Source organism: Amblyomma americanum, chromosome 6 (assembly GCF_052857255.1).
Source record: "Amblyomma americanum isolate KBUSLIRL-KWMA chromosome 6, ASM5285725v1, whole genome shotgun sequence".
Lineage (NCBI taxonomy): Eukaryota > Metazoa > Arthropoda > Arachnida > Ixodida > Ixodidae > Amblyomma > Amblyomma americanum.
In genome coordinates, this window is record NC_135502.1 from 29,250,616 (window position 1) to 29,273,880 (window position 23,265).

The 23,265-nt window shown below is 50.2% G+C and overlaps 4 protein-coding genes across 4 annotated transcripts; 1 reads left to right on the forward strand and 3 right to left on the reverse strand.

Moving 5' to 3' along the window:
- The first annotated feature begins 3,694 nt into the window (after nt 1-3,694).
- On the forward strand, nt 3,695-6,705 carry LOC144136539 (carboxypeptidase inhibitor-like). The gene is made up of 2 exons (XM_077668926.1): nt 3,695-3,881; nt 6,316-6,705. Exons 1-2 carry the CDS (start codon nt 3,818-3,820, stop codon nt 6,423-6,425), a joined length of 174 nt encoding a protein of 57 aa, XP_077525052.1. The 5' UTR covers nt 3,695-3,817; the 3' UTR covers nt 6,426-6,705.
- LOC144136530 (uncharacterized) lies at nt 4,736-5,798 on the reverse strand. Its single transcript, XM_077668912.1, has 2 exons — nt 5,534-5,798; nt 4,736-5,319 (listed from the first exon to the last, which is right to left on the reverse strand). Exons 1-2 carry the CDS (start codon nt 5,788-5,790, stop codon nt 4,881-4,883), a joined length of 696 nt encoding a protein of 231 aa, XP_077525038.1. The 5' UTR covers nt 5,791-5,798; the 3' UTR covers nt 4,736-4,880.
- A 1,690-nt stretch (nt 6,706-8,395) lies between the features above and the next one.
- LOC144136527 (uncharacterized) lies at nt 8,396-11,807 on the reverse strand. The gene is made up of 2 exons (XM_077668908.1): nt 11,350-11,807; nt 8,396-9,103 (listed from the first exon to the last, which is right to left on the reverse strand). The coding sequence occupies exons 1-2, from the start codon at nt 11,577-11,579 to the stop codon at nt 8,581-8,583; spliced, it is 753 nt and encodes a 250-aa protein (XP_077525034.1). The 5' UTR covers nt 11,580-11,807; the 3' UTR covers nt 8,396-8,580.
- Nucleotides 11,808-15,970: 4,163 nt separating this feature from the next.
- LOC144095176 (uncharacterized) lies at nt 15,971-20,015 on the reverse strand. The gene is made up of 4 exons (XM_077628963.1): nt 19,692-20,015; nt 19,289-19,579; nt 17,815-18,149; nt 15,971-16,881 (listed from the first exon to the last, which is right to left on the reverse strand). The coding sequence occupies exons 1-4, from the start codon at nt 20,013-20,015 to the stop codon at nt 16,308-16,310; spliced, it is 1,524 nt and encodes a 507-aa protein (XP_077485089.1). The 3' UTR covers nt 15,971-16,307.
- Nucleotides 20,016-23,265: the final 3,250 nt, after the last annotated feature.

The window sequence follows — 23,265 nt, forward strand, 5'->3', positions numbered from 1 at the left end:
TGGACACCTGACCCGCGCTGTAAGGGAAGGGATATAGGAGGGAGTGAAAGAGTAAAGGATGAGAGGGGTGCCATAGTGGAGGGCTCCGGAATAATTTCGACCACCTGGGGATCTTTAACGTGCACTGACATTGCACAGCACACGGGCTAAGAGCGCAACGACACACAAGTTATGTCACTGTAGGGAAGCGACACTGCTTCAGTCGTCTTTTTATTGCTACCTCCCTGTGTTCGCTGTGCTACTGATTGTTCTTGCATATGATGACACCTTATAGAAACTTCTGTTGCGTACACAACACAAATACGAACATTTGCCCGTGTCTTGTCGTGTACACACAACTACACACACTGGGTGATGTCTGCTCCCCAGCCCACCAGAATAGCGCCTTGCGTTTTCATGGGCCAGTGGGCAGAGGGAACAGATTTGCAAAGGTAGCTGTGCAAGGGACTTTCTTAGCGTAAAAAGCATTGCCCTCGCAGTACGTCGTAAACGAAAATTTCCGCGTTTGCACGCATGCGCAAAGACAATTCGCCTTTTACTCACGACCGCTCTGCACATGCTAGTATCTTCTTCGCTGCGCTCTCCCTCGCTCCACCAGCCGAAAACAAACCACCGGCTTGTACCGTGCATGCGCAGTTCGTGTTAGAGACAAGTTCAAGCGGAAACTGCGAGCTTCAAGAGGAAGCTGCGAAACTTCCACTACGCAAGCGCAATTTCTGTGCAGCAGACGAACTTTTCCGCACCCCCAAAGGGGCGCCACATCTCGAGAAAAAGGCAATTTGTCGAGAGAGTAAGACAGCCGGACCCGAGGGGAAGAAGAATGTGCAGCCAGGAGTCAGTGCTTACGAGAATGTCCCTTTTGTAGTCACGTGGAGCCTGTGTGCCTTGAGGTGCACGCACACATGTCATGCGGGCGAGGAGTGGGTCTCATTCAGCTATTGCCAACACTTCTTTTCAGGAGGGAAAAGCGAGAGTTTGCATACCAAGAGAGCTTCCACGAAGAATTATCTTATTAAAGGATGAGCAATCAGCTGCGACGATAATGTTCGATTTGAGAGGAAAAACTCCTTCAGGAAGAAAGGAACATCAGTCTCATGGAGTTTTCAAGGCGGTAACTTCAGTAGCCGCTACCTGCGCAATCACAACACAACGCACTCTAAAGCAAAGTAAAAAAGTATGACTTAGTGAAGCATGGATTGCGATAGCTCGTAGCGCTGCCTCTGCGAGCGATTAAATAAATTTCCTCTGCCTGAGAGCACCAGTCTCCTGACTGCCCTAATGACTCTCCTGGCTCTATTTGCAAGTGACGGAAATGTTGCTGCGAGGATCTGATTACAGAACGCGGTGGCTTAGCTCAGCAGACCAACCGCGCGAGCTCCGGCTGGAATCGCACCTTCGTATATCCTCGGTTATCGTTTAACTACTTGCAGACATTTATCCTCAATAGAAAAGTTCCTATCCGGTTCCGTTTCCACTGGTCGGCTACCTTCTGGACCTTGCACTGAGGCAATTCCCCGAGCACGCGTACACACGTATACGGACCTCGCTTTTCGCTCGCCTCCAGTGACGAGGATTGAAGGTCTGCGGGTGCGCCTCGTGGGGACTAGCTCGACGCTGGGGATCGGAACGGGCGGCTGCTGCGGCTGGAGTCCGGGGACTGCATCGGCCGGCAACGGCGGCAGCAGGCCCGCGTAGAAGCTGCGCTTGTACCGGGGGTCGTAGTACACGGCCTGGGGCGAGAGCTCACCGCGCTTCTTCCTCCGGGGGCCCATGGCTCTTCTTGTTCTTCGTTCTCTTCCTCAGCCACACCTCGCGACCTGTGCTTCAGTGCCGCTATTGTTGTCCTCTGTTGGAGTGGCACATACCTACAGAAGGGGATTGGCTGGGTATCCAGTGAAAACGCACTTCTTTTAACATGTGGTGGAATGAAAAATCTTAGGGAACGGCCCTGAGGAGCGTCCCTCGAGTCTTCGAGCGCAGTCAGGACAGAAATGCTGTCAGCAAGTATAATGACCTCTTTTATAAGTATAAGGGACCTTTTGTAAGGCCAACTGAAGCACTATAATTCGGCAACGAATATAGGCGTATAATCAGGGGCCCGAAGTAAATAATTTCAATCCAATCAAGAGCTCTGGAATAAATTCCAATTGTTGCCCTTTCCTTTTGCTGAGAGGCACCTGTAAGAACTGCAGCATGTGTTGGAAATTTGTGGAGATTCTCCTCTATAGGCCCATTTAAAACATTTGCAGGCAAATTCTTTGCATTTCCTGAGAGTGTAGCCAAAGTGAATAGCAGAACCTGTCCGCAGGTAGTGAACCTTTACTACAGAAGTGATTGTGACTGAGATTTTTGATAGCAGAGAATTTGTGAACACAGTCTGAGGGAGCTTATACCTAGGCCAAATAATAGCAGAGAACAGAGCCGAGTTTGTCGATCGTAAATATGGGCCTAGCCAATCCTATGACAGGCCGTTGTTCTACGGCGGTGGCTGTCTATAGTGCTACGCTTTCTCTTTTATCTTCTGTCAACTATTGCGTACGCAAGCGTGACCTATGCTGGAATGGCTTGAAATGCTTTTCCCTCAGGTGAAGCGCACAAGACAAACCACAGTTCAGCGCATGTTACTGGACATTTCGTTTTCCGAGTTCAGAGCACCTACTCGTTCGTGGTAACCATAATACATATTTTGACGGTAGCACCGCCCTCATTCGTTGTAAGAGAACGTTCGTTATAAAACTTCGGCCGTTATAATTGGGCTCGACTTCTCTCGCGGCGCGGAGGATGAACGTGGCATGGTTCCGCAAGCCCAGAAATTACCAACGCGTTGTTCTTATTGGGCAACGTGCAGGAGGAGGAGACAAGGAGCTGCAGTGGTGGATTATGGTGATTTAATTCGGGAAATGGTTCGTTGTCTGCCTCCCTCTCGTCGGGCGGGTCTGCTTGGAGCCGTTGGGTAAGCAGCAGGGTTGGAGGTGAAGCCTTGGCGGGCACCAAGCCCGCTAAGCGCGTTTGACCAGGAAGGGGACTACAGGGCGTCATCAAAGAGGGAGGGAGCCAGGTCCGCAGGGATCGGTCCTCTAGGCCACGGTCAGGCAGTGACTCACAGCCTGGATTCCAGTCCCGCTTCCCACAGGATCTTCGGCAGGTGCTGGAGGGCAGCCAGCAGGTGTCGGGCCGGGAAGAGGAGGCCAGAGGCCGAGCCCAAAAGCGGGCATCTGTGGCTGCGCTCTCGGCGTCGACCCTCTTTCTCTCTTTAGCTATCCGCTTAGCACACTCACAGGCTTTTATTTTTTCATTTCAGATTTTACGGGCGTTCAGCGGGTCGCCGGGGCTCCCTGCCAGGGCTCACCGCTTTCTCCCGCTTTTAAGTTCGTGTGAGCACAAGCGAATACAATGCGCGCGCTCATCGCGACGCTGCGATTGGCTGCATCGAGGCTGTCCTGGCCGTGCGTCAAAATTCTAACGACTTCATGGTCTAACGACTTCATGGCTGCATTGCAAAATAATTTTTGTGCAAGTTAGCGATGTTGACGTTATCATTTGTGCTTCTTTTAGTGCATTATGTTCATTTCATGTTGCATTGTATACGCTTTTCTGTGTTTTCTTGTTTGTGATATGCCCCTCCTGCTTGGGCCAAAGTATTGGCCTGCAGTATTACTAAATAAATAAATAAATAAAATTTGTCAAGCACGCAAACATCATTGCGCCGTTTCATGGCTAGGGCTGCTTCCTCGCTGTGTTCCTCTCTTGACATCAGAAGGACTGTGCGGCACTTGGGATTTCTAGGAAATGTGAGGTCTGGCGGCGCAGTTGGACCATGGTCGTGGGGACAGAAAAAGGTGCTGGTGTTGTGAGAAACCCTCTGCAGCACAGTCACGCTGGTGAGTTTTTTTTTGTGCGTTCGATTTTACTCTCAAGCACGTGGTTGTGCTTGCCGGAGCCGAAGCGCGTACGTAGAAAACTGCCTCTGAGTGTAGCAGACGCCAGCGAAATTTGAATGCTATATAGCTCTTATATTTCACAAAGTGTCGAACTGGTTTTGATAATCTGCCGGGATGGCCAGCTGCCCGTGTGCCAGTGGGAGAATGCGCTGAATTTAGGCAAGAAGCACACAGGGAAACTGTGCTATTGCGTTTCAATTGTCGCGCTAAGGAAGACACTCGTTATTAATGCGAAATCATTATATGGCTCATGCGAACGAAAAGCCGTCACTGGATATTGCCCGCAGACCGTGTCCGCAAAATGTGTCCACATGAAGTGGTACTTCTCACGTGAGGCGAATGAATAAAGGAATAAATAATAAGAAATAAATGAAAGAAAGTGCAAGGGCTTGCCCACTGTTCGAGCTGATCAGCCACAATAACTGCCACGTGCAGATCAGTAGAGAGTTAATATAAATAAGAAGCTACGGTGCACCGCCATTAACTTCGAAACGGTGGCTGCCAGTCCTTCACAGGAAGGACGTCACTAGTTTGAATCGACTAGGGACAAGATTTCAAGACCGAATTTTCTTCGCGATAAATGCGACGTTTGCGACCGTACAAACGTCAGCGTACCCAGAAAGAGCCAAATCATCAATTTTTGCTGAGTATAATAATTGCATGGAGTTGCGCTCAGGGTGAATTTAATGGCATGACACAGCAGGACATTTGGGAACCAGCGCTAGTTTAAATTTTCGCTCAGACGAAGTTTGTGGTTACGTTACAAAGATGAAAGCGGAAGTTACTGTAACGTATAGCGTTGCGACTTCCGAGATTTATTGCTAAGAAGCCACCGACAGAAATTGCCCGGTAAATAAGTCAACCTTTTCGAGTTCTGAGAATAAACAGCGAAAACTTCGCCGCGTACGAAGGTATAAGTTCGCGGCGCTCGTTATCTGCTCATGGTGGCCTAGGTCCTGGCGTACTCCTCCGCATCGTCCGTCGAGTCGCCGTCGTCGTGCGCGACATTTTCCTTGGCCTTCGGGCGAGTTTCCCGCCGTCCACAGGCACCGGGGCCAGCGACACGTCGTGGTCGAGCTGCGCTTGGGCCGAGCCTGCATCTTCCCTCGCGGTCACGGTCTCTGCGAGGGCAGCAGTCGTGCTGGACGCGTCGTCCACGGTAGGGGTGGTGCTCTCGCGGAACGCGCCCTCGATGGAGCCCGCGACCAACACCGTAGCGACAAAGGCCAGAAGCGAGACCAGCAGCGCCACCACGGACGCGGCGCATACGACGAAACTGCACCGGAAGCGGTCCGAGCCCCCGCGTTGCTGGTCTTCCTCGGGGGCGTCCCCATCTTCATCCTCCCACGAGATGCGCCGCTCTTCTCTGTCCTCGCGCCTGCGCAGTGTTTAGCAGGAAAGACGATTGTCACGAAGGCGGTGTATTGGGTGTTAGCTGCTCAGAGCGATTCTCTGGTGAGCAACGCCGATAGTTTGTACAGATCCGTCGTGCGAATAATTGTTTTGAACCAGTTTTCTCTGAAGCCACGGCCGGACTCGAGAGGAGCGCGAGAGGAGAGCAACTCTTCAAGCATGCGCATGCGAATACGGACCTCGCGTTTCGGTCGCCTCCGATGACGAGGATTGAAGGCCTGCGGGTGCGCCTCGTGGGGACTAGCTCGACGATGGGGATCGGAAATGGTGGCTGCTGAGGCTGGAGTCCAGGGACTGCACCATACGGCAGCGGCGGCAGCAGGCCCGCGTAGAAGTGGCGCTTGTACCGGGGGTCGTAGTACACGGCCTGCGGCGAGAGCTCACCCTCAGTCGTTGTTGTTGTACGTGCACCCTCAGACTTCTTCCGGGGGCCCATGGCTCTTCTTCTTCGTCCTCTTCCTCGGCCACACCTCGTGACCTGTGCTTCAGCGCCGCTATTCAACGGCAGTGGCTTGCTGTAGTGTTTCCGATGTAGTGTAGTGTACTGTAGTGTAGTGCGGTGTAGTTTAGTGTAGTGCAGTGATGTTTCCCGATCACTGAGTGTGAAAGCGTGGCCTGTGCAGGAGGCGTTTGAAGTACTTTTCCCACAGGCGAAGCCCAAAGCACAAACCGCAGTTCAGCGCGTGTTGCCGGACATCTCGAGATCAGGCGAACATTTTGGATAGCTTAACTCTCACTTGCTGTGAACTGTGCGCGATAGATGTGGTTTTTGTTTTTCAACCATCATCATAGGTGTTCATTTTTATCGTGTTCCGCTGTTCTTAACTTTTTTTCCGACGCAAAAAATTCGCTGCCGCTCGGAGCCGTTTAGAGCCGTTTCAGTTACCTTGCTCTGAGACTGAGCAAAATACTCCGGCGCTCATCCATGCTAAATCACCATCCGTCCTTCCTTTCTTTCCAGGCGCAGCGAAGCTTCCTGGATGCAAAGGCCAGAGAGGCGAATGCCTTCCAAAGGATCGGACGTGCAGCGAGCTGCAAAATGAGGGTGATTCCTGCCCCCAGAAGCCATAGGTACTGCGTGTGGACCTAGCACTGGATCCCTTCTTGCGGTGCTTGTCTTGCCGGGATCTTTGCCAGCTCCGGATGCAAACAATGGAATCATATATGCAATGCCATCACTTCACCATTACGCTTTATGAATGAAGATGCATAATTTCCCGCACAGCAACTGAATACGAATATCAGAAACTGATGTGTACGCTGTTTTCCAAACAGTTACGGGACGAGAAGATTTTAGAAACTGAGCAATGGCGTTGATCAGTAAATGTGCGTCCATATGACGGACGAGACTTTTGTCTGTAGTACGCGTATCGCTCATTGCATCATTGGGATTGTAGCATAGCGCAATGATCGGTGTGTTTCCGTTATACTACATCACACACACCATTACGTATTTGTTTCAATAATGGAACATCTTCTTTGACGCATAATTATTTTTTCCGTGAAGTCCTCGCCTCACACTACGTGGATGTCAGGAACTTGAAGCTGCGGGCCACCGTTCGCAAGTTAGAGCGCTGAACGCGCCCGGGCCGCCCAGAAAGCCCTGGCCGGAAAATGCGTTGTTCCGCCGGGCCTCGGCCAAGTCCGGGCAGGGCTAGGGCCTTTCATGAAGGGCCTGTGTCGGGCTTTAGATTCGCAATTGTTGGGTGAAGCATATTTTTGGTGTTCTGGCAGCGACACGGAAAAGATAGGGCCATGGTGTGGGCTTAGAAAAGAAAAATTTCTCAGCGCTTATTTTTTTTTATCGTCTTCTATAGTTGCATTTTTCGCATGCTACAGAAATTACAAACAATAACGTTTTCTTTCTGGCCTGCTGCCGGGAACGTTCCTGCACTGAAAGAAGTTTTTCGTTGAAGCAGAATGAGAGAACGTTTAACGACCCCAAACAAAACTCTGTCCTGGGTGACCGCAGACCCTGAGCGTAGCGGCAACGACTAGCAGCGGCACTAGCACGAGCAGACACACGGTGCTGGTGGAGGAACTGGACCTGCGTAGTCTTCCGCAAAGCTGTAACTGTCTCCGCCGGCTTTGCAATCTTCGTCTTCGAGGGAGCTACACGAGATGTGGCGCTCTTGTAGCTCCTCGCGTGCGCAAAAAGATGTCACGCCCAATGATTGGCAAGGTGGTGCATAATGCATGCTGAATGACTGTTTAGATGTCATCTTGCACCGTGCCACTATTCACCCGCCCTTTCCCTCATGATTAATCGTTTTAATTGTGTAAAAATGTCTTCTCTTCCATTGCTTAAAATCAAATGCCGCTATTCAATAATTTTTTTGAACGAGAGCCCAGGAGAGTGCTTTTACGTGTCAGCCATTGAACGATATAAGCTATTAAATGATCGAGAATGGTTAAGAAACACTGCACTGGAAGCCCGGAGAGTCTTCCTGACCTTCTTACACGTCACAAATGGTGAAGGCAGAGGGAAAGCTTCGGCGACAAAGGAACGCCAGCTTCAACGCCCCATTAAGAGACGGCACTTGAGTGGCCGCCGGCAGACTTGACGAAGTTGAAAACGACATGACCAAAGGTAGGTTGTGTAAGCTGGAGGCTATTCGCTGCAACCACATCCCAAAACTTCCCCCCCGTAGTTTCCCTTTTCCGTCGCGTATTTTCCACAAGGCACTAAAGTTTCCACGAATATGAACAGTGACCCATAATCATAGATTCTCCATCTGCGTGTAGCTGGCGAAAACCCTCCATACAGGTGACGCAGGAAGCGGTTGCTTCCTTTGAGACAGATTTTCGGGTGTGGATCCCATGGAGGCTACGCTACATCGGCATTCATTCCAAAACGGAAGCAACCCGTCCTCTATGGCGAGGGTGCCGTCACCTTGAATCAGCTGGCGGGATGATTTTTAAATTAGTTTTCTCGGTGATAAACACGTCTATTTGCTCGCGGACAAACGCCAACTAATTTACGCACAAAGAGCCAAAGAACCAACTGTTACCGAGAACAATAATTGCATGGAGCCGTCAGTGTATATTTAATGATGTTGAACCGTAGGATACGAGTGGGCCATCGCAGCTTTAAATTTTCGCTCGGACACGCCCCTCATTACGTTACAAAGAGAAAGCGGAATTTATTGTACTTTATGTAGTTGCGACATTTCTGGATTTATTCGTTAGAAGCCACCGAGAAGGACCACTCGGTAAATAAGTCAACCTATTCGAGTTGTCCTGTTACATACGTACGGCGAACAACTCGCCGCGTACGGAGTGAAGTTCGCGGCGCATGTTTTCGCGTCGTGATGGTCTTCGTCCTGACGTGCTCCTTCGTGTCGCCGGTCGAGTTGTCGTCCTTCGTGGTCGTGCGCGAAGTGTTCCTTGGCGTTCGAACAAGTTCCGCGTCGTGCGCAAGCGCCGGAGGCGGCTGCGCTCCGTTGTCTAGTTGAGCATGGGCCCGGCGTGCATAGTCCGTCGCGGTCATCGCCTCTGTGAGAGCAGTCGTGCTGGACGCGTCGTCCACGGTAGTGGTAGCGCTCTCGCGGAACGCGCCCTCGATGGAGCCCGAGACCCAGAGCGTAGCGACAAAGGCCAGAAGCGACACCAGCAGCGCCACCACGGACGCGGCGCAAGCGACGAAACTGCACCCGAAGCGGTTCGAGCTGCCGCGCGGCTGGTCTTCGTCGCTGACGTCACCGTCATCGTCCTCCCACGAGATGCTGCGCTCTTCTCCGTCCTCGCGCCTGCGCAGTGTTTAACAGGAAAGACGACTGTCACGAAGGCGGTGCATTGGGGCTTGGAGCTCGACTCAGACGCTCTAATGAGCAACGCCGACAATTCCGACAAATCCATCATGCGAATAACAGCGCAACGAAACGCAAGGTCACTGGAAGAAGGTGACACACGGTTTCAGTGATCTCTTTCTTGCTACTTTCTTTTGGTTTTGCTTTCAGGGTCTCTGCGTCTAATGGTACCCTATAAAAACTTTTGTCGCGTACATAAATACTCCGGGGCTTCTTGCCTGCCTTGGAGCTCCCACGAGAGCGCCCCGTAGACGGTCTACTAGACTAGATCTAGCTGGATCACATGACCACACAAACATACAGAATGGATAGCGCCTTGTGCCCAGCCCACCAGAAAAAAAGTCTTCATGGGCCACCAGGCCGATAAAATAGCTTCCAATGCGAATGCTCTACCGGAGCGTAATAGTGTCGGCAACTTATTATGTCGTAACCGAGTATTTATGCGTTCGCCTGTACGCCAAAAGAAGATTTTGCACTTTTTCACACGACCGCTCTGCGCGTGCATGCCTCGCCTACTCCGACTTCTCCAGCGCTCCGCTAAGGTCAAAAGCAGCTTTACCGCGCACACCTGCCATTACGCAACCCCGTTTGGCGCCTCGTCGAACCGGATCGCTCCATCGGCGTTCACGCGCGCGTGTTTTCAATTAGTTTTCTGCTAAGCCATGGCCGGGCTCGGGGGGAGTGGGCGCTGCCGCTGCCTAGGACCGGCTGCGGTGTAGCAGACGAATATTCACGCACGCTGAAGGGGGCGCGACATCTCATGAAAATATTATGAGGTGCACTTAGTCCACTTAGGTGCGGAAATGCGAAAGCTATGCGCAGCCCACCACCTGAGCCATCTGCTGTGCCAGCGCCGTATATTGCGAGGAGGGCTTTCAGTGGGTGCCGCATGATGGCGCTACGACTGCATGCCGCCAAGCACGGAAGAAATTTAGTGTAAACGGATGAAATTCGGTACTCGCTTGATTGCGACATCTGTAATTAACATGCTCATAATTACTGATGTAGGCCCCAGTACATATTTTGAAAATACCTTTTTTAGAACCGTGCATGTACTAGACGCGCCTTTATTCAGCTTTAATCCGTCGCGGCGGAGTGGCAGTGTCCCGTCTAGCTCGCCAGCGGCTCGGGTTCTATTCCTACCAAAACCCAAATTTTCTTTTCTAATTATTTTCATTACCAAACAGCTTATGATCGGCAATTCGTGCGGAAACTTTTGCGGACGGCCTCTGTCTACAACTTCCGTCCAAGCCACTCATGAGCCAAGAAATGATCTCGCCCTGAAAGGAGATTTGTTGCGCCGCATGGACGGAGTCATGAGAAATACTGGCAACCAGGAGCGGGCACTGTTGTATTGTACAGGATACAAGAGCAAACGCAGTAAACGTCCTTACGGCTTACACTAAGGACGTTTCCTGCGTTTACTCTTTCCTTCTACCCTCTACGATACAACAGGCAATTTCGAGTATGAATGTCCCTCCCGTAGTCACGTGGCGCGTGGGTCCCGGGGATACATGCACGTAGAGGGACAAGGGCTGGGGTGTCGCTCAGGTACAGCCCAGTGGAGAAGTGAAAAGCCAGAGAGGCTGCATACAAAGAGATCTTATACGAAAAACTATCATACAAAAGGGCGAGCACTGAGCTGCGAAGATAAAGTTCGATTCAACAACAAAAACACTCTTCAGAACAAAAGAATAAAAAAGAAGATCGGTATCATGAGAGGTTCAACGAGGTAACTTCAGTAGCCGCTACCGTCGCGACCACAGCGCAACACACTCTAAAGCAATGTAAAAAAAAATGACCTGGTCAAGCCCAAATTGCGTTAGCTCGCAGTTCAAGCACTGTGAAACACTAGACTACTTTCCTCCGCCTGAGAACACCAGTAAAGATGTAACTCTCCTTGGGCGGCAAGCGACGACCGAACAATATAACGGCTGTATCTGCGTGTGGCGGAGACAACTCTGCGCGGATCTGAAAGCAGGACGCGGTTGCTTTTCTGAGCAGCCGTTTAACCGCACGAGCCCTGGCTGGAATCGCACCTTCATGTAGCCTCGGTTATCGTTTAACTACCTACAGACCTTTGTCCTCGATAGAACGGTTCCTATCCCCATGAGTTTCCACTGGCCTGCTACTTTCCGGACCTCGTATTAGAGCAACTCTTCAAGCATGCGCATGCGAATACGGACCTCGCTTTTCGGTCGCTTCCAGTGACGAGGATTGAAGGCCTGCGGGTGCGCCTCGTGGGGACTAGCTCGACGCTGGGGATCGGAACGGGCGGCTGCTGCGGCTGGAGTCCGGGGACTGCACCGGCCGGCAGCGGCGGCAGCAGGCCCGCGTAGAAGTGGCGCTTGTAGCGGGGGTCGTAGTACACGGCCTGGGGCGAGAGCTCGCCGCGCCTCTTCCTCCGGGGACCCATGGCTCTTCTTGTTCTTCGTCCTCTTCCTCGGCCACACCTCGCGACCTGTGCTTCAGTGCCGCTATTGGCTGTTGTTATTGTTGTTGCCTCTGAAGGACGGTGCTGTTGTTGCTGCTATTGTTGTTACCCTCACACAATGGCACATGCTCACACGGGGGATTGGCAAGGACGGTGGCTTGCTGTATATAGTGCTTCACGTTTTCTTTCGTGTTTTCCGATGACTGAGTCCGAAAGCGTGGCCTGTGCAGGAGAGGTTTGAAATGCGTTTTCCGCAAGCGAAGCCACACAAGACAAACTGCAGTTCAGTGCATGTGGCTCGACACGTAATGCTTTCAGTCATTATCACACTTGAGTGTAATAGGAAGTGTCTAAATTTCATTATTGAAGTCAAAGCAACTGGTCCAGATGGAATCTCTCCTAAGATATTGCTATTGGGAATGCATGTAGCGCGGCATAAAAGACGATGAAAGCAGATGAAAAGGACAAGCGCAACTCTCATCTGATTTTATTGAAGGATGCACACACTTTTATACTGTTCTTCCATGAAAGAACACCGCAGGCACTTGTGCAAATGACCAAGCAAACCCCAAAGACGCGCCTTAGGAAAATCTACATAAAAAATTGTACTCATTAGAGTAAAGCTGCACCGGAGGAGTGCTGACGCAATCAGGCCCTTTCTTTCGCATCCCATTCCCATTAGTATTTTGTAGAAATAGTGAGCATTTTCGAGGCCATTTGGAATACTTGCAGTTTGTTCCTGTCCCTTTTCTAAGCATATTTCATGCTGGCGAAGGCGCTGGTTCAGGCACCGTCCGGACTGACCAATGTACACTTTTCCACATGAAAGTGGTATTTGATAAACAATCCCTTTCCCTAGTGTTTTAGCGCCTACTCTATAGCAATATAATTAGGCTCCAAGAAAGAAGCAGTTTTTTTATTCCAAACTATCATAGCTTCCAAAAAAGCGTGACTTGCACCACTCATATGGTTGAACTTATTCATGAGCTTGCGGACACTTTTGAAACAAGGATGCGTGCCTGAAGTTTTTCCGAACCATCGCAAAACCTTTGATTCCGTCTCACAAGAACAATTAAAACAATATATGAGAACTCTCAACTTGAATAACAAGTCATGATAGTAACTGAAAACTACCTGAGCGACAAATACAATGCTTAGTAATTTGCGGTAAAATTCTAGTTTTGTTCAAGTTCATTCGGGAGTGCCGCAAGACTCGGTGTTGGGACCGCTAGTCTTTTTATTCTGTATAAATTTTATCGCTTCAATCATTTCATCACAAAATTTACTATTCGCAGAAGACTGCGCTATTTACCGATCAGTCCGTTATCAACATGGTGTAGATGCCCTCCGGGATGAACTAGGGTTACTGTTTAAGTGCAGCTACTTTAGGAAGAACTGAACAGCACAGCACCCTGATGCCGAACGTGGCAATGTGGCTGAATACCAATAAATTTTATCAGCCAACGAACCGTAAATGTAATATAACTAATGAATCTACCTACAAACTGGGCAATACCACTATCGGTAGTGGAAATTAAGTTAAATATTTAGGTATTGTACTAACTTCTGTTCGACTAAAATTTGAGTTTGGGTTAGTGCAGTGGTAGCGCCGGTCCTGTGTTTCTATGTTTCTGCTGTGCTCTGTGTCGTTCTTTTGCGCTGCTCTTTAATGCTTCAAGTACTAACCGCTGATCTGTCCATTTGAAACCATGCCTATATGACTGACAAAAAAGCTGGGAAAATGCTTAACCTACTCATACGAATTATTCGAGCTGCCACACAGATTTTTAAAAATACAGAATGCTGGTAAGGCCACAAATGTAATACACAGAATTAGATTCCACAAGGTGTGGAATCCGCACCAGCGGTACCTGATTGAGAAATTATAAGCAATACAAATCCTCGCAGCCAAATTTCTATCACGAAAATACTCCGGAAATGTCAGCGTGACCCAGATAAAGAAACACATCAAACTAGAACCGCTACAGATAAGACGCCAGAAAAGAAAGGCTTTAACTGCTGTACTCAATATAGACCCACTCAACAGGCTTTGATAAGCAAAACTATCTGAAAGCACCCCACTTCTAAAAGAGGAGAGACCAGAGTTTTCAAATAATGAAATTGCCTGCAAAACTAAGTAAACATGAAGTGCTAATTTTTTTTTCTTAGTATTTCTGAGCGAAATAAGTTGCCGGTGGAAGTTGTGAGCGTTCTTCGAGATGTAATTTGAAGGCTAATCAATGTTTTGTGATAGTACAGTTCTTTTAAACCAATAATTGTAGACTGCATTTCCTGCTGTTGTTCTTAATCTTGTTCACTTTCCTGCTTCATTGGTATCGATATATTGCTCCTTTGTCATCCTCCTTTTTTTCACATGATTTTATTTAAGTGCTCGTCACTTTCATGTTGCACCCGCTACCCTGCCAAAATGTTTCGGCGCTGCACGGTGTACTGAAAACGACATCTCGAGATCAGTCGGAAACTTCGGATGGCGTTAATTATTACCTGCTGTGAGCTTTAAGCGATAGAGGAGGCGTTTTTTAACCACTATTCTAGCTGTTCGTTTCTGTCATTACCCGCTACGCAGAAAATTTGTTACTGCTCTGAGCTGTTTAGCACCGTTTCAGTGACTTTGCTAAGAAGCTGAAAAAAAAAAATACTTCGTCGCTCACCTGCGTTAAATCCCCGCCTCTTCCCTTGCCTCTCTTCGTGGCGAAGCGAGGCTTCTGGCTGCAAGGCCCAAAGGATCAGACCTGCAGTGAGCTGCATAGTGAGGATGTTTCCTGCCCTAACAGCCGAAAGTGTAGCGTGTGGACCCAGAACTGCATCCCTTCCTGTGGCGCTTACATTGCCGGGCTCTTTGCCAGCTTCGGACGCAGACTGAAACGCCGAGCCACGTCATCACTTACGTCATCACGCTACACAGCTTCACGCGCAGCAAGCAGCGTCGGCTCTTTTACCGGCAGTTACGGAACCGGAAAGGTATAGAAACTTGTTCTTGTTGTTCAGTAAAAAGCGCCCATACTACGCGTCAAGCTTTCGTCTCTTGTATGCCGATTGCTCATTGTCATTTGGGTTTTAGCACAGCGCTTCGTAGGATGCATCCGCTATGCGACATCACACACTATACTCCCAATTTCTTTGGACACAGTAAAGCCTATTTTTACGCATTTTTTTAATAGCGAAACCTGTAATGGCATTGGTTTCGCCATACAGCCTTGCATCCCACCGTCCAATCTACAGAGCCAGCCGTAAGCCCTTAATTACACAGTTATTTAATTTAATTTAACTATTAGAATTAGAAGAAACTGCCACCTGCCATCCGAAACTGGACAGGAAAATCTCCCTCTTCACATATAGGGTAGAGGAGGGAGAGGGCGAGTGCGAGGGAGAAGAGAAAGACAGGCGACGGATGGCAGACCACGGGTGGCCAGATCAGATTTCGCTGATTCCCATGAGCACGTCTAGGGTTTCTCTTACGGCAGACGATGTAAACTAAGCCGGTGAAATTAGTTCATTTTTTCTTTTTTAATTTCGTAAAGCCTTCGCCTCACGCCGAGGGCCCCCACTGGGCCCCAACTGCGAAGAGCGGGCGCGGAAGCCACATTTTATACCATCGGACAAAATTAACGAGACCAAGCCGAGGCACAATAACATTGAAGTCCGGTCGGCTAATCGCGCGTTTGACGAAACGAAGAACTGGTTTTTTTTTTCAAGAAAGGAAATGGCGCAGTAACTGTCTCGCATATCTCGGTGAACACTCGAACCGCGCCGTAAGGGAATGGATGTAGCAGGCAGAGAAATAATAAAGGAAGAAAGAGGTGCCGTAGTGGAGGGCTGCGGAGTAATTTACTGCAGCGGCGGCCAAGTGGTTGAGCATCCGCCACGCATGCGGGAGGTGCGGGGTTCGATACCCAGTGCCGCCGGGTACCCATCGGTGATACAATGTGTACAAGCTTCCCCTGGCCTGGTGCTCGGCTTAATCAGGGTGAAATGCTTGGGAAATGAGTCTTTGACCTCACCTTAAACAAACTAAAAAAACCTTGTGCCATGGAGCTCTTTGGTCATAGATGCCCTTGCGCCATAAAAATTCACCATCGTCATCATAATCAATTTAGACCATCCGGGGACCTTTAACGGCATTAATCGAGACGATGCAGACGACGAATGTGCTGCCACACGGCGTTGTACGCGACGAAGCGGAACAACCTTAATCTTGCAAAACTGCAAATTTGCAAAGCTCGTTGTATCTGAGCTGGTTGGTACATAGCTCGAGTGACGTCAGCACGGGAATAGACACACACGTGAAGAACGAAGCACAACGCTTCCGATTATAATCGAGTTCACTGCCTGATATCCGTTCTTACGTCGGGAGTGATTACGAAAGTCCCATATACTGCTACGTTACTATATATAGGCTCCTTTTGCCCCGCCATGAAGTCCTGTGTAGTTTTGCACTCGTGGAGTAATACGACGAATGCTTCTCGCAGGTGTCTCTTAGTAAAAAGCGCCTCATATAGGTGTTTGCTTAATAATCTTTGTGAAGCTTACGGCAGGCGACAAGGGAACTACTGAAGGTTCGAGCTTTCGCTTGGGCACACCCTGTGATAACTTTGCAGAGGGAAGGGCGGCCTTGCTACACCATGAACGATCGTGGCTTACTTCGCTTTATGAAGTGCGAGCCATCGGCAACAATGACACGGTCAAAACTTAAGCTATTCGAGTTGTCCTGGTGGAGGCGCGGCGGGAAACTCGCCGCGTACGGGAAGCTCGACTCGTGCGCAGAACTCGCCGCGTGCGGCGGAAATTTTGCGGCGCGCGCCGTAGTGTCGTGGTCTTAGTCGTGACGTCCTCGTCCTCTGTGTCGTCGGTCGTGTCGTCGGTCGTGTCGTCGTTCTCTATCGTCGTGCGCGAACTGGTCCTCAGCGTTCGAGCGGGATTCTTGTCCGCTGAAGCCGAAGGCGCGTTGGTGTCGAGCCCGGCGGGGCGTTGGTCAGCGTCGGCCAGCGCGTTCGTTGCCTCCATGAGCGCAGTTGCGCTGGACGTGGCGACCATACCAGCAGTTTGCGCAGCCCGCCACACTCTCTTGAGTGACCCCGAGACTCCGAGCGTGGTGGCAACGACCAGCAGCGACACTAGCACCAGCAGACACGCGGTGATGGTGGAAGAACGCCAGGAGGGGGCTACGGAGTCGGCGCCGGCTGCCTGGTCTTCCGCGGGGTTGTCGCCGTCTTCGTCGCCCAAGGAGCTCCACGAGATGTGGCGCTCTTCTCGCTCGTCGCGCCTGCGGAATGTTACCGCGCACGTTTGTTGGCCAGAAGGTGCATGATTTATGCTGGCTGACTTTATGTACTTGACTGCTTGATGCTGACTGACTTTGTTATGTGTATGCCTACTACTGTTCACATTGCTTAGATATGTACCTTGCCGCTGTATACTTTGTTTCCTATTGACATTTTTGTGATAGCATGTACCGCATCACTACTTCCCACCCTTCTTCATTAGTGCCTTTGTGTAGGAATAGCTTCTATTCCACCAAGAAAATAAAATGCCGCCATTGGATTATTCCACCAACCAAAGCCGAAGAGAGACCTGTAACATGTCAACCACCGAAGGAATAGCTATAAAATGGCTGAGAACAGTTACACTGCACTCGACGATGAAGGAGCATTGGACAGACAGCACCGAGGCTTTCCATGCACTTTCTATACGAGCACGAATGCTGAGAGCAGAGGGAAAGCTTCGGCTTCAATGAAATGCCAGCTTCAGGACACTTTAGAGACGGCACTCGACCGATTACTGCCGAGGAAATAGCAGCGCTCCGCAGACGGATTATTGCAACAAAGGAGAAATGATTTCTTTCTTCCTTTCTTTTTCTTTTTTTATTTTTTCTTTCTTTCTTTTTTCCGTCGCGTATGTTCCACAGGACACAAAACTCCCCTGAGCTTATGGACGGTGACCCAGATTCATAATCTGTAGATGGCGAAAACTATGCATACAGCTGACAGGAAAAAGCGGCTGCTTTCTAGAACTATGTCGTTTAACCGCGCGAACGCCGGTTTTGATATCGCCGTCTCGCGCCTTGGTTTCTGCTCTCACCACCATGGCCTGGAGGCATATCCACGAAAATATTTCCGGTCTTCACTGCAGTCGCTTATCACCTGTCATCTATAGAATTCAATAAAGGTACTTCGCCGAGTAACGCATACGTACGGACCGCGAGCCTTGCTCGCCGCCGGAGACGAGGATCGAAGGTCTGCGGGTGCGCTTCGTAGGGACTAGCTCGACGCTGGGGACCGGAACTGCCGGCTGCTGCTGAAGGCCAGGGGCCGTCTCTGGCGGAAGGGGAGGCAGCAGACCCGCGAAGAAGTAGCGCTGGTACCGGGGGTCCCAGTACATGGGCTGGGGTGAGAGGTCGGCCGGTCTCCTCCTAAAGCGACCCATGGCTCTCCTCGGTCTTCTTCCTCTTCCTCGGACCCGGCTCATGACTTGCTTCACTGCCGCTCTTTTTCTTTCGGCACTCACGACTGTCGTCTCCATATTCTGCGTCTTCTACGGTGACAAGATGCAACTTTGTTATGACGCGTTGCTGCTTTCACGAACTGCTGCACATTAAGGACAGTTGCCGGGCCAGTTGGTACATGATCTCACCGAAAAACAGCGCGCTTACAGGGGACACGAGAAAGGAGACACGCACACACAGCGCTGACTTACAACTGCAGGTTTTATTGCATTGCTCACAATAAATACTAGAAAGGAAAAAACAAAAACAGTGGAAGGCGAGGAAGAATTTCTTCTGTCGCATCATGTCGTCATAGTTATTCAAGATATTTAATCTCTTTTCTTGTCAATGCCATCGATGGTGTGCTAACGCATGATGCGGCTTTCCTATCTATGATGAAAGCTTCATACAGCTCACGCTTGGGCGGGTGATTATATCGCCTCAAAATCTGGCTTCGTCCAAAGTTAGGTGTGCAATGACAGCCAGAAACGTGTTTTGCCAGCGTGCTGCCGTATCCCGTGCGGATGTTAGCGGCGTGCTCTCGTAAACGGTCGTTTATGCAACGTCCACTTTGACCCACATACGATGCACCGCATGACAGCGGGATCTTGTAAATTACCTCCGTGTCACAGGTGGTGAACATTTGTTCATGCTTCTTACTGCACCGCGCTGGTTTTGGGGCATCTTCGTTCACCAATCTGCAAAGCAAATTGAGCTTTCTGGGTGCAGTTAGAATCAAATCAACTCCAGCACGCCCTACTATCTTCTTCAACGAGTGGCTGATCCCGTGTAGATACGGCATAACTGCCCTCTTCTCTCTTACTTTCCGTGGCTTCTTCGGGTGGCCAGATTGGCGTAGATCTTTCAGGAGCTTGAATCCGATCCCTGAAATGAGGGCATCCGGGAAGCCCGCTTCGCGTAGACGTTTCAGCTGGGACTCTGTGCTAGCTTGCTGACGGTGATGGCACGATCTTTTGAGGGCATTCTTCAAGGCGCCCAAGGCTATTGCTCGTTTGACAAGCTTAGTATGCGAGGAAGAGTATGGCAAAAGGCTTTTATTTGACCTCGGAGCATAGCACCAGCACAGATAATCCTCACTTGGAAAAAACCGCAGGTCAAGGTACTGAAGTTGGCCTTCATCAGGTAATTCTTTTGTCAATTCAAGTTCTCCTAAGTTTTCAGAGAATACCTTGAAAAGTGCCTCCACGTCCTTGCCTGGGTCCTGATCAGACGTTTTGTAGACGACGAGGAAGTCGTCAACAAAACGAAAAACCCTTACTACGTTGGTGCTGAGCAACGCTTCTTTTAGCCGACGATCCGCCTTTGCAAGCAGAAGATCGCTGAGTAGAGGTGCGACACAGGAGCCGATGCACACGCCCTGCCTCTGTACGAACAGTTCATTATTGAAGCTGATAAACGTCGACCTTAGGTAAAAGGCCATAGCTTCGAGGTACTTCTCTGTGCTGATTCCGCAGGCGTTCTGAAACCGTACGGTACCCATTGCTTCAATGCCTTCTCTAACCGCAACAAACAGAGAGGGGTGCGGTAGTGAGCAGTAAAGATCCTTTACATCGATGGAGAAAAACACTCACACCTTTGGGGCATGAGCCATGAAAGAAGGCAGAGACTTCTTCAGTCTTCATAACCTGGAACGGATCTTCCACGGCTAACAAAGACAGTGAGTCTTGTAGAAACTTGCCCATGGAGTGCTGCCAGGTGCCTTTTTCCGACACGATCACCCTGAAAGGCCAGTTGTCCTTATGTGTCTTCACCGTGAAGAACGCACTTAGGCACAGTCCTTTGCTTTTTCTCACTGCTGTACCCAGCTTTGTCAGGTTGAAGGTATCACAAAGACGCTGGGCTTCTTTCTTCACAGTTTGCGGCTTGACCTTATTGAGCTTGCGGAAGTTCTTCATAACGGCTTCACTTGCCTTCTCGCCAGAGGTCGACGAAGGCAAAACTGAAAATCCTCCTTCTTTGTCCGCTGTCAGAAGTCGAAGGTTCGCCTCTCGCAAGGACAATGCCACCTCATCAAACCGTACCGATGTTCTCTTCTTTGGTGCCTTTTTTAACACATCGACGCCCTCACTGATGCATCTGCCCGCCTCTTCCTGCAGTTGTAAGTCAGCGCTGTGTGTGTGCGTGTCTCCTTTCTCGTGTCCCGTGTAAGCGCGCTGTTTTTCGGTGCTGCACATTCTTTATTGGTACGGGCATACAGCCGCGGGGACAGCTGCTTTTGTGACGTGGAGATAACATATTTCATTTGTGAATGCCCGGTGTTCAGAGGTGAAAGACGAATGTTGTGCTGTGCATTAGACCACCGCGATCCTCGATCGCTGTCGAAGAGTAGTATCCTCGGACTGTGGTCACATCGATCATGAGTTCTGAAGGCCTACCAGGCACCGTTCCTCTTCCTGAGGGCGTCGCGCTTGAGGGGTATGCTGTCACTTAGCTGCACAGACATTCTTCATTGCTGTCAATGATGATTACTTTATCTTGTCCATTCCTCGTACTAATCCCACCTCCTCTCACCAATTTGCAGGGAGGTGGGATAGGCAGTACTATCTTCTGGTTCATCTTCCGTGGATTCCTTTCGCCCCCCCCCCCCTCTTCCTGTGCGATTAACACGTATCTCATACAGTCGAAGGCTGACAATAAAATAAAATCTAAAACCTTTCCAGCCGTTGAGCTGAACTGTTTTATGAAAATTCCAAGATATTCGAGTATTCTAATCTATACACGCTGTAGGAAGCGCGCCAACTTTTTTGTTTTGTTGTAATTCTAACATTTAGAACGGGGACGTCCTCGACGGTAAAAAATTGTTTCTCCTCACACATCGAAGAAGTACGAAGAAGCTCGATGATGACGTTACGCGCGGTGAGATTTAAAATTTAGGCTGCCTTCGTCCTCACTCTTAGGTGCGTCGTCGGATGCCGCCAAATAACGCTCTGCAGGCTTTGCTCGCGGTGGCGTTGGTTTTCTTTCCTCAAAACAAGCGTTTCTGCGTTGAAAATGTATCGGTACCGTAGATGACGCCATCGTACGCCCCTACAGCAAGCGCTGCGCGCTGCCTGAAAGCCGTCGAGGTTTTAATCTCGATCCCGCGCTTCAAACCCGCGGAATTCTAAAACCTCTTCAGTTATTCTTTAACTACAACTGCATCAAATGCCACGAGATCCGCTTTTCTACTTGCTATCACATGAATACCACTGGCACAATATCCGGGACGTCCACGCCCTGGCTCACATGGTCCCAATGTTCGTCTACAGGTAAACGTCAGATTTTTCGTTTCCGACATACTACTACGGCGGCGCCGCCTGGGACAGAGAATACCTAAATAATCTGCGATTCGCTGATGACATTGCCTTGCTGAGTCACTCAGGATATGAATTGGAAAGCATGATCAATGATTTAGACAGGCAGAGCAGAACGGTGGGACTAAAAATTAACATGCAGAAAACCAAAGTAATGTTCAACAGTCTAGCAAGGAAATAGCAGTTCACAGCTGGCAGCGAGGTGCTGGAAGCGGTAAAGGAATACGCCTACTTAGGGCAGGTAGTGACAGCTGATCCGGATCATGAGAGGGAGATAATTCAATACAGTTCATATTTACACCGACTCCCGCGCCGCCCTTAAACAGCTTAAGAATGTTCGACGAACGTTCCAGATTTCACAATCTATTCATGTGCTCTGCGCAAAATATCCATGTCCTGTGCGCATACACTGGATTCGCGGCCATGCCCAGGATCCACATAACATTCAAGCGGATGCTATGACTCATCTTCATACATTAGACGATCCGCCACCTTCCCCTCTTCCCCCAGATCCGTTCCTGTCCCATGTTTCCGATTCCGAAATTCTGCGCCAGCGAACACGCGCTCTCATTCCTCCGTGTTCGCACCCTCTCTCCCGTAGTCTTACTCGGCAGGAGGAGGTATCCGTGCGCCGGATTCGGGCAGGGGCGGCTCTGACACCATCTGTCCGTCATCGGTGGCGTGCCAAAGATCTGCCAGTACCTGACAGGTGCCCTCACTGTGGCGCTGCACCGGACATTTGTGATGTGCGGCACTTGTTGTGGACGTGCCCAGCGACGGCTGCTATCAGAAAACGGCTCCCCAGGGAGGTGGGCCTGCGGTGGAACCATGAAAGTGACTACGTGAAGTGGACTATGGACAACCGTTTCATTAACAACCTCTGCGACTACCTCAGCGCAACGGTTCTTCACTCCTTTTAACTTTCAATCCAGTGCATTCCTTCCCCCCCTTTCCTTTTCCAATTTATGCCTTATGGCACACTTCTCGAATAAAAAAAAAAAACTAGAAGTATAAGAATGGGGTGGAGCACATATGGCAGGTTCTCTCAGATGATGAATGGCAGTTTACCAATATCGCTCAAGAGAAAAGTGTACAACAGCTGTATTTTACCGGTACTCACCTACAGGGAAGAAACGTGGAGGCTAACGAAAAGGGTTCCGCTCAAGTTAAGGACAATGCAGCGAGCCATGGAAAGAAAAATGATTGGTGTAACGTTAAGAGACCGGAAGCGGGCAGAGTGGGCGAGGGAACAAACGCGGGTTAATGAATTCCTAGTCGAGACCAAGAGGAAGATGTGGGCTTTGGCAGGGCATGTACTGCGAAGGCAAGATAACCGCTGGTCCTTGAGGGTAACGGAGTGGATTCCAAGATAAGGCAAGCGTAGCAGAGGGCGGCAGAAGGTTTGTTGGGCGGATGAGATTAAGAAGTTTGCAGGCATAGGGTAGGCGTAGCTGTCAAAGGACAGGGTGAATTGGAGAGACATGGAAGAGGCCTTTGCCCTGCAGTGGGTGTAGTCAGGCTGATAATGACGATGATGATACATTTAAGGCGAAAGCCTTTAATGGCTCATACTCGCGGTGACCGTCCGTCCGTTACATCCAAAGCCTTGAACAGTGCCAGCTGTGACCCTCCCCCGCACCGGCGCACACCCTCCTCGACCCTCGGCGACAGGTGGCGGCGCCGAAGCGCATGCGCAGCTGCGCATAGCAACAGTTACGTCACCTGCACCGGCAGGCGGAGCGAGTAGGCCATGCGACGGCGCTCCTTCGCCAGACGTGTCGTTGCAGGAGAGTGAGTGAGTAGGATGGCTCCCAAGTGATTCCGCACCAAGCGGTTCCGCATCAAGGCTTTC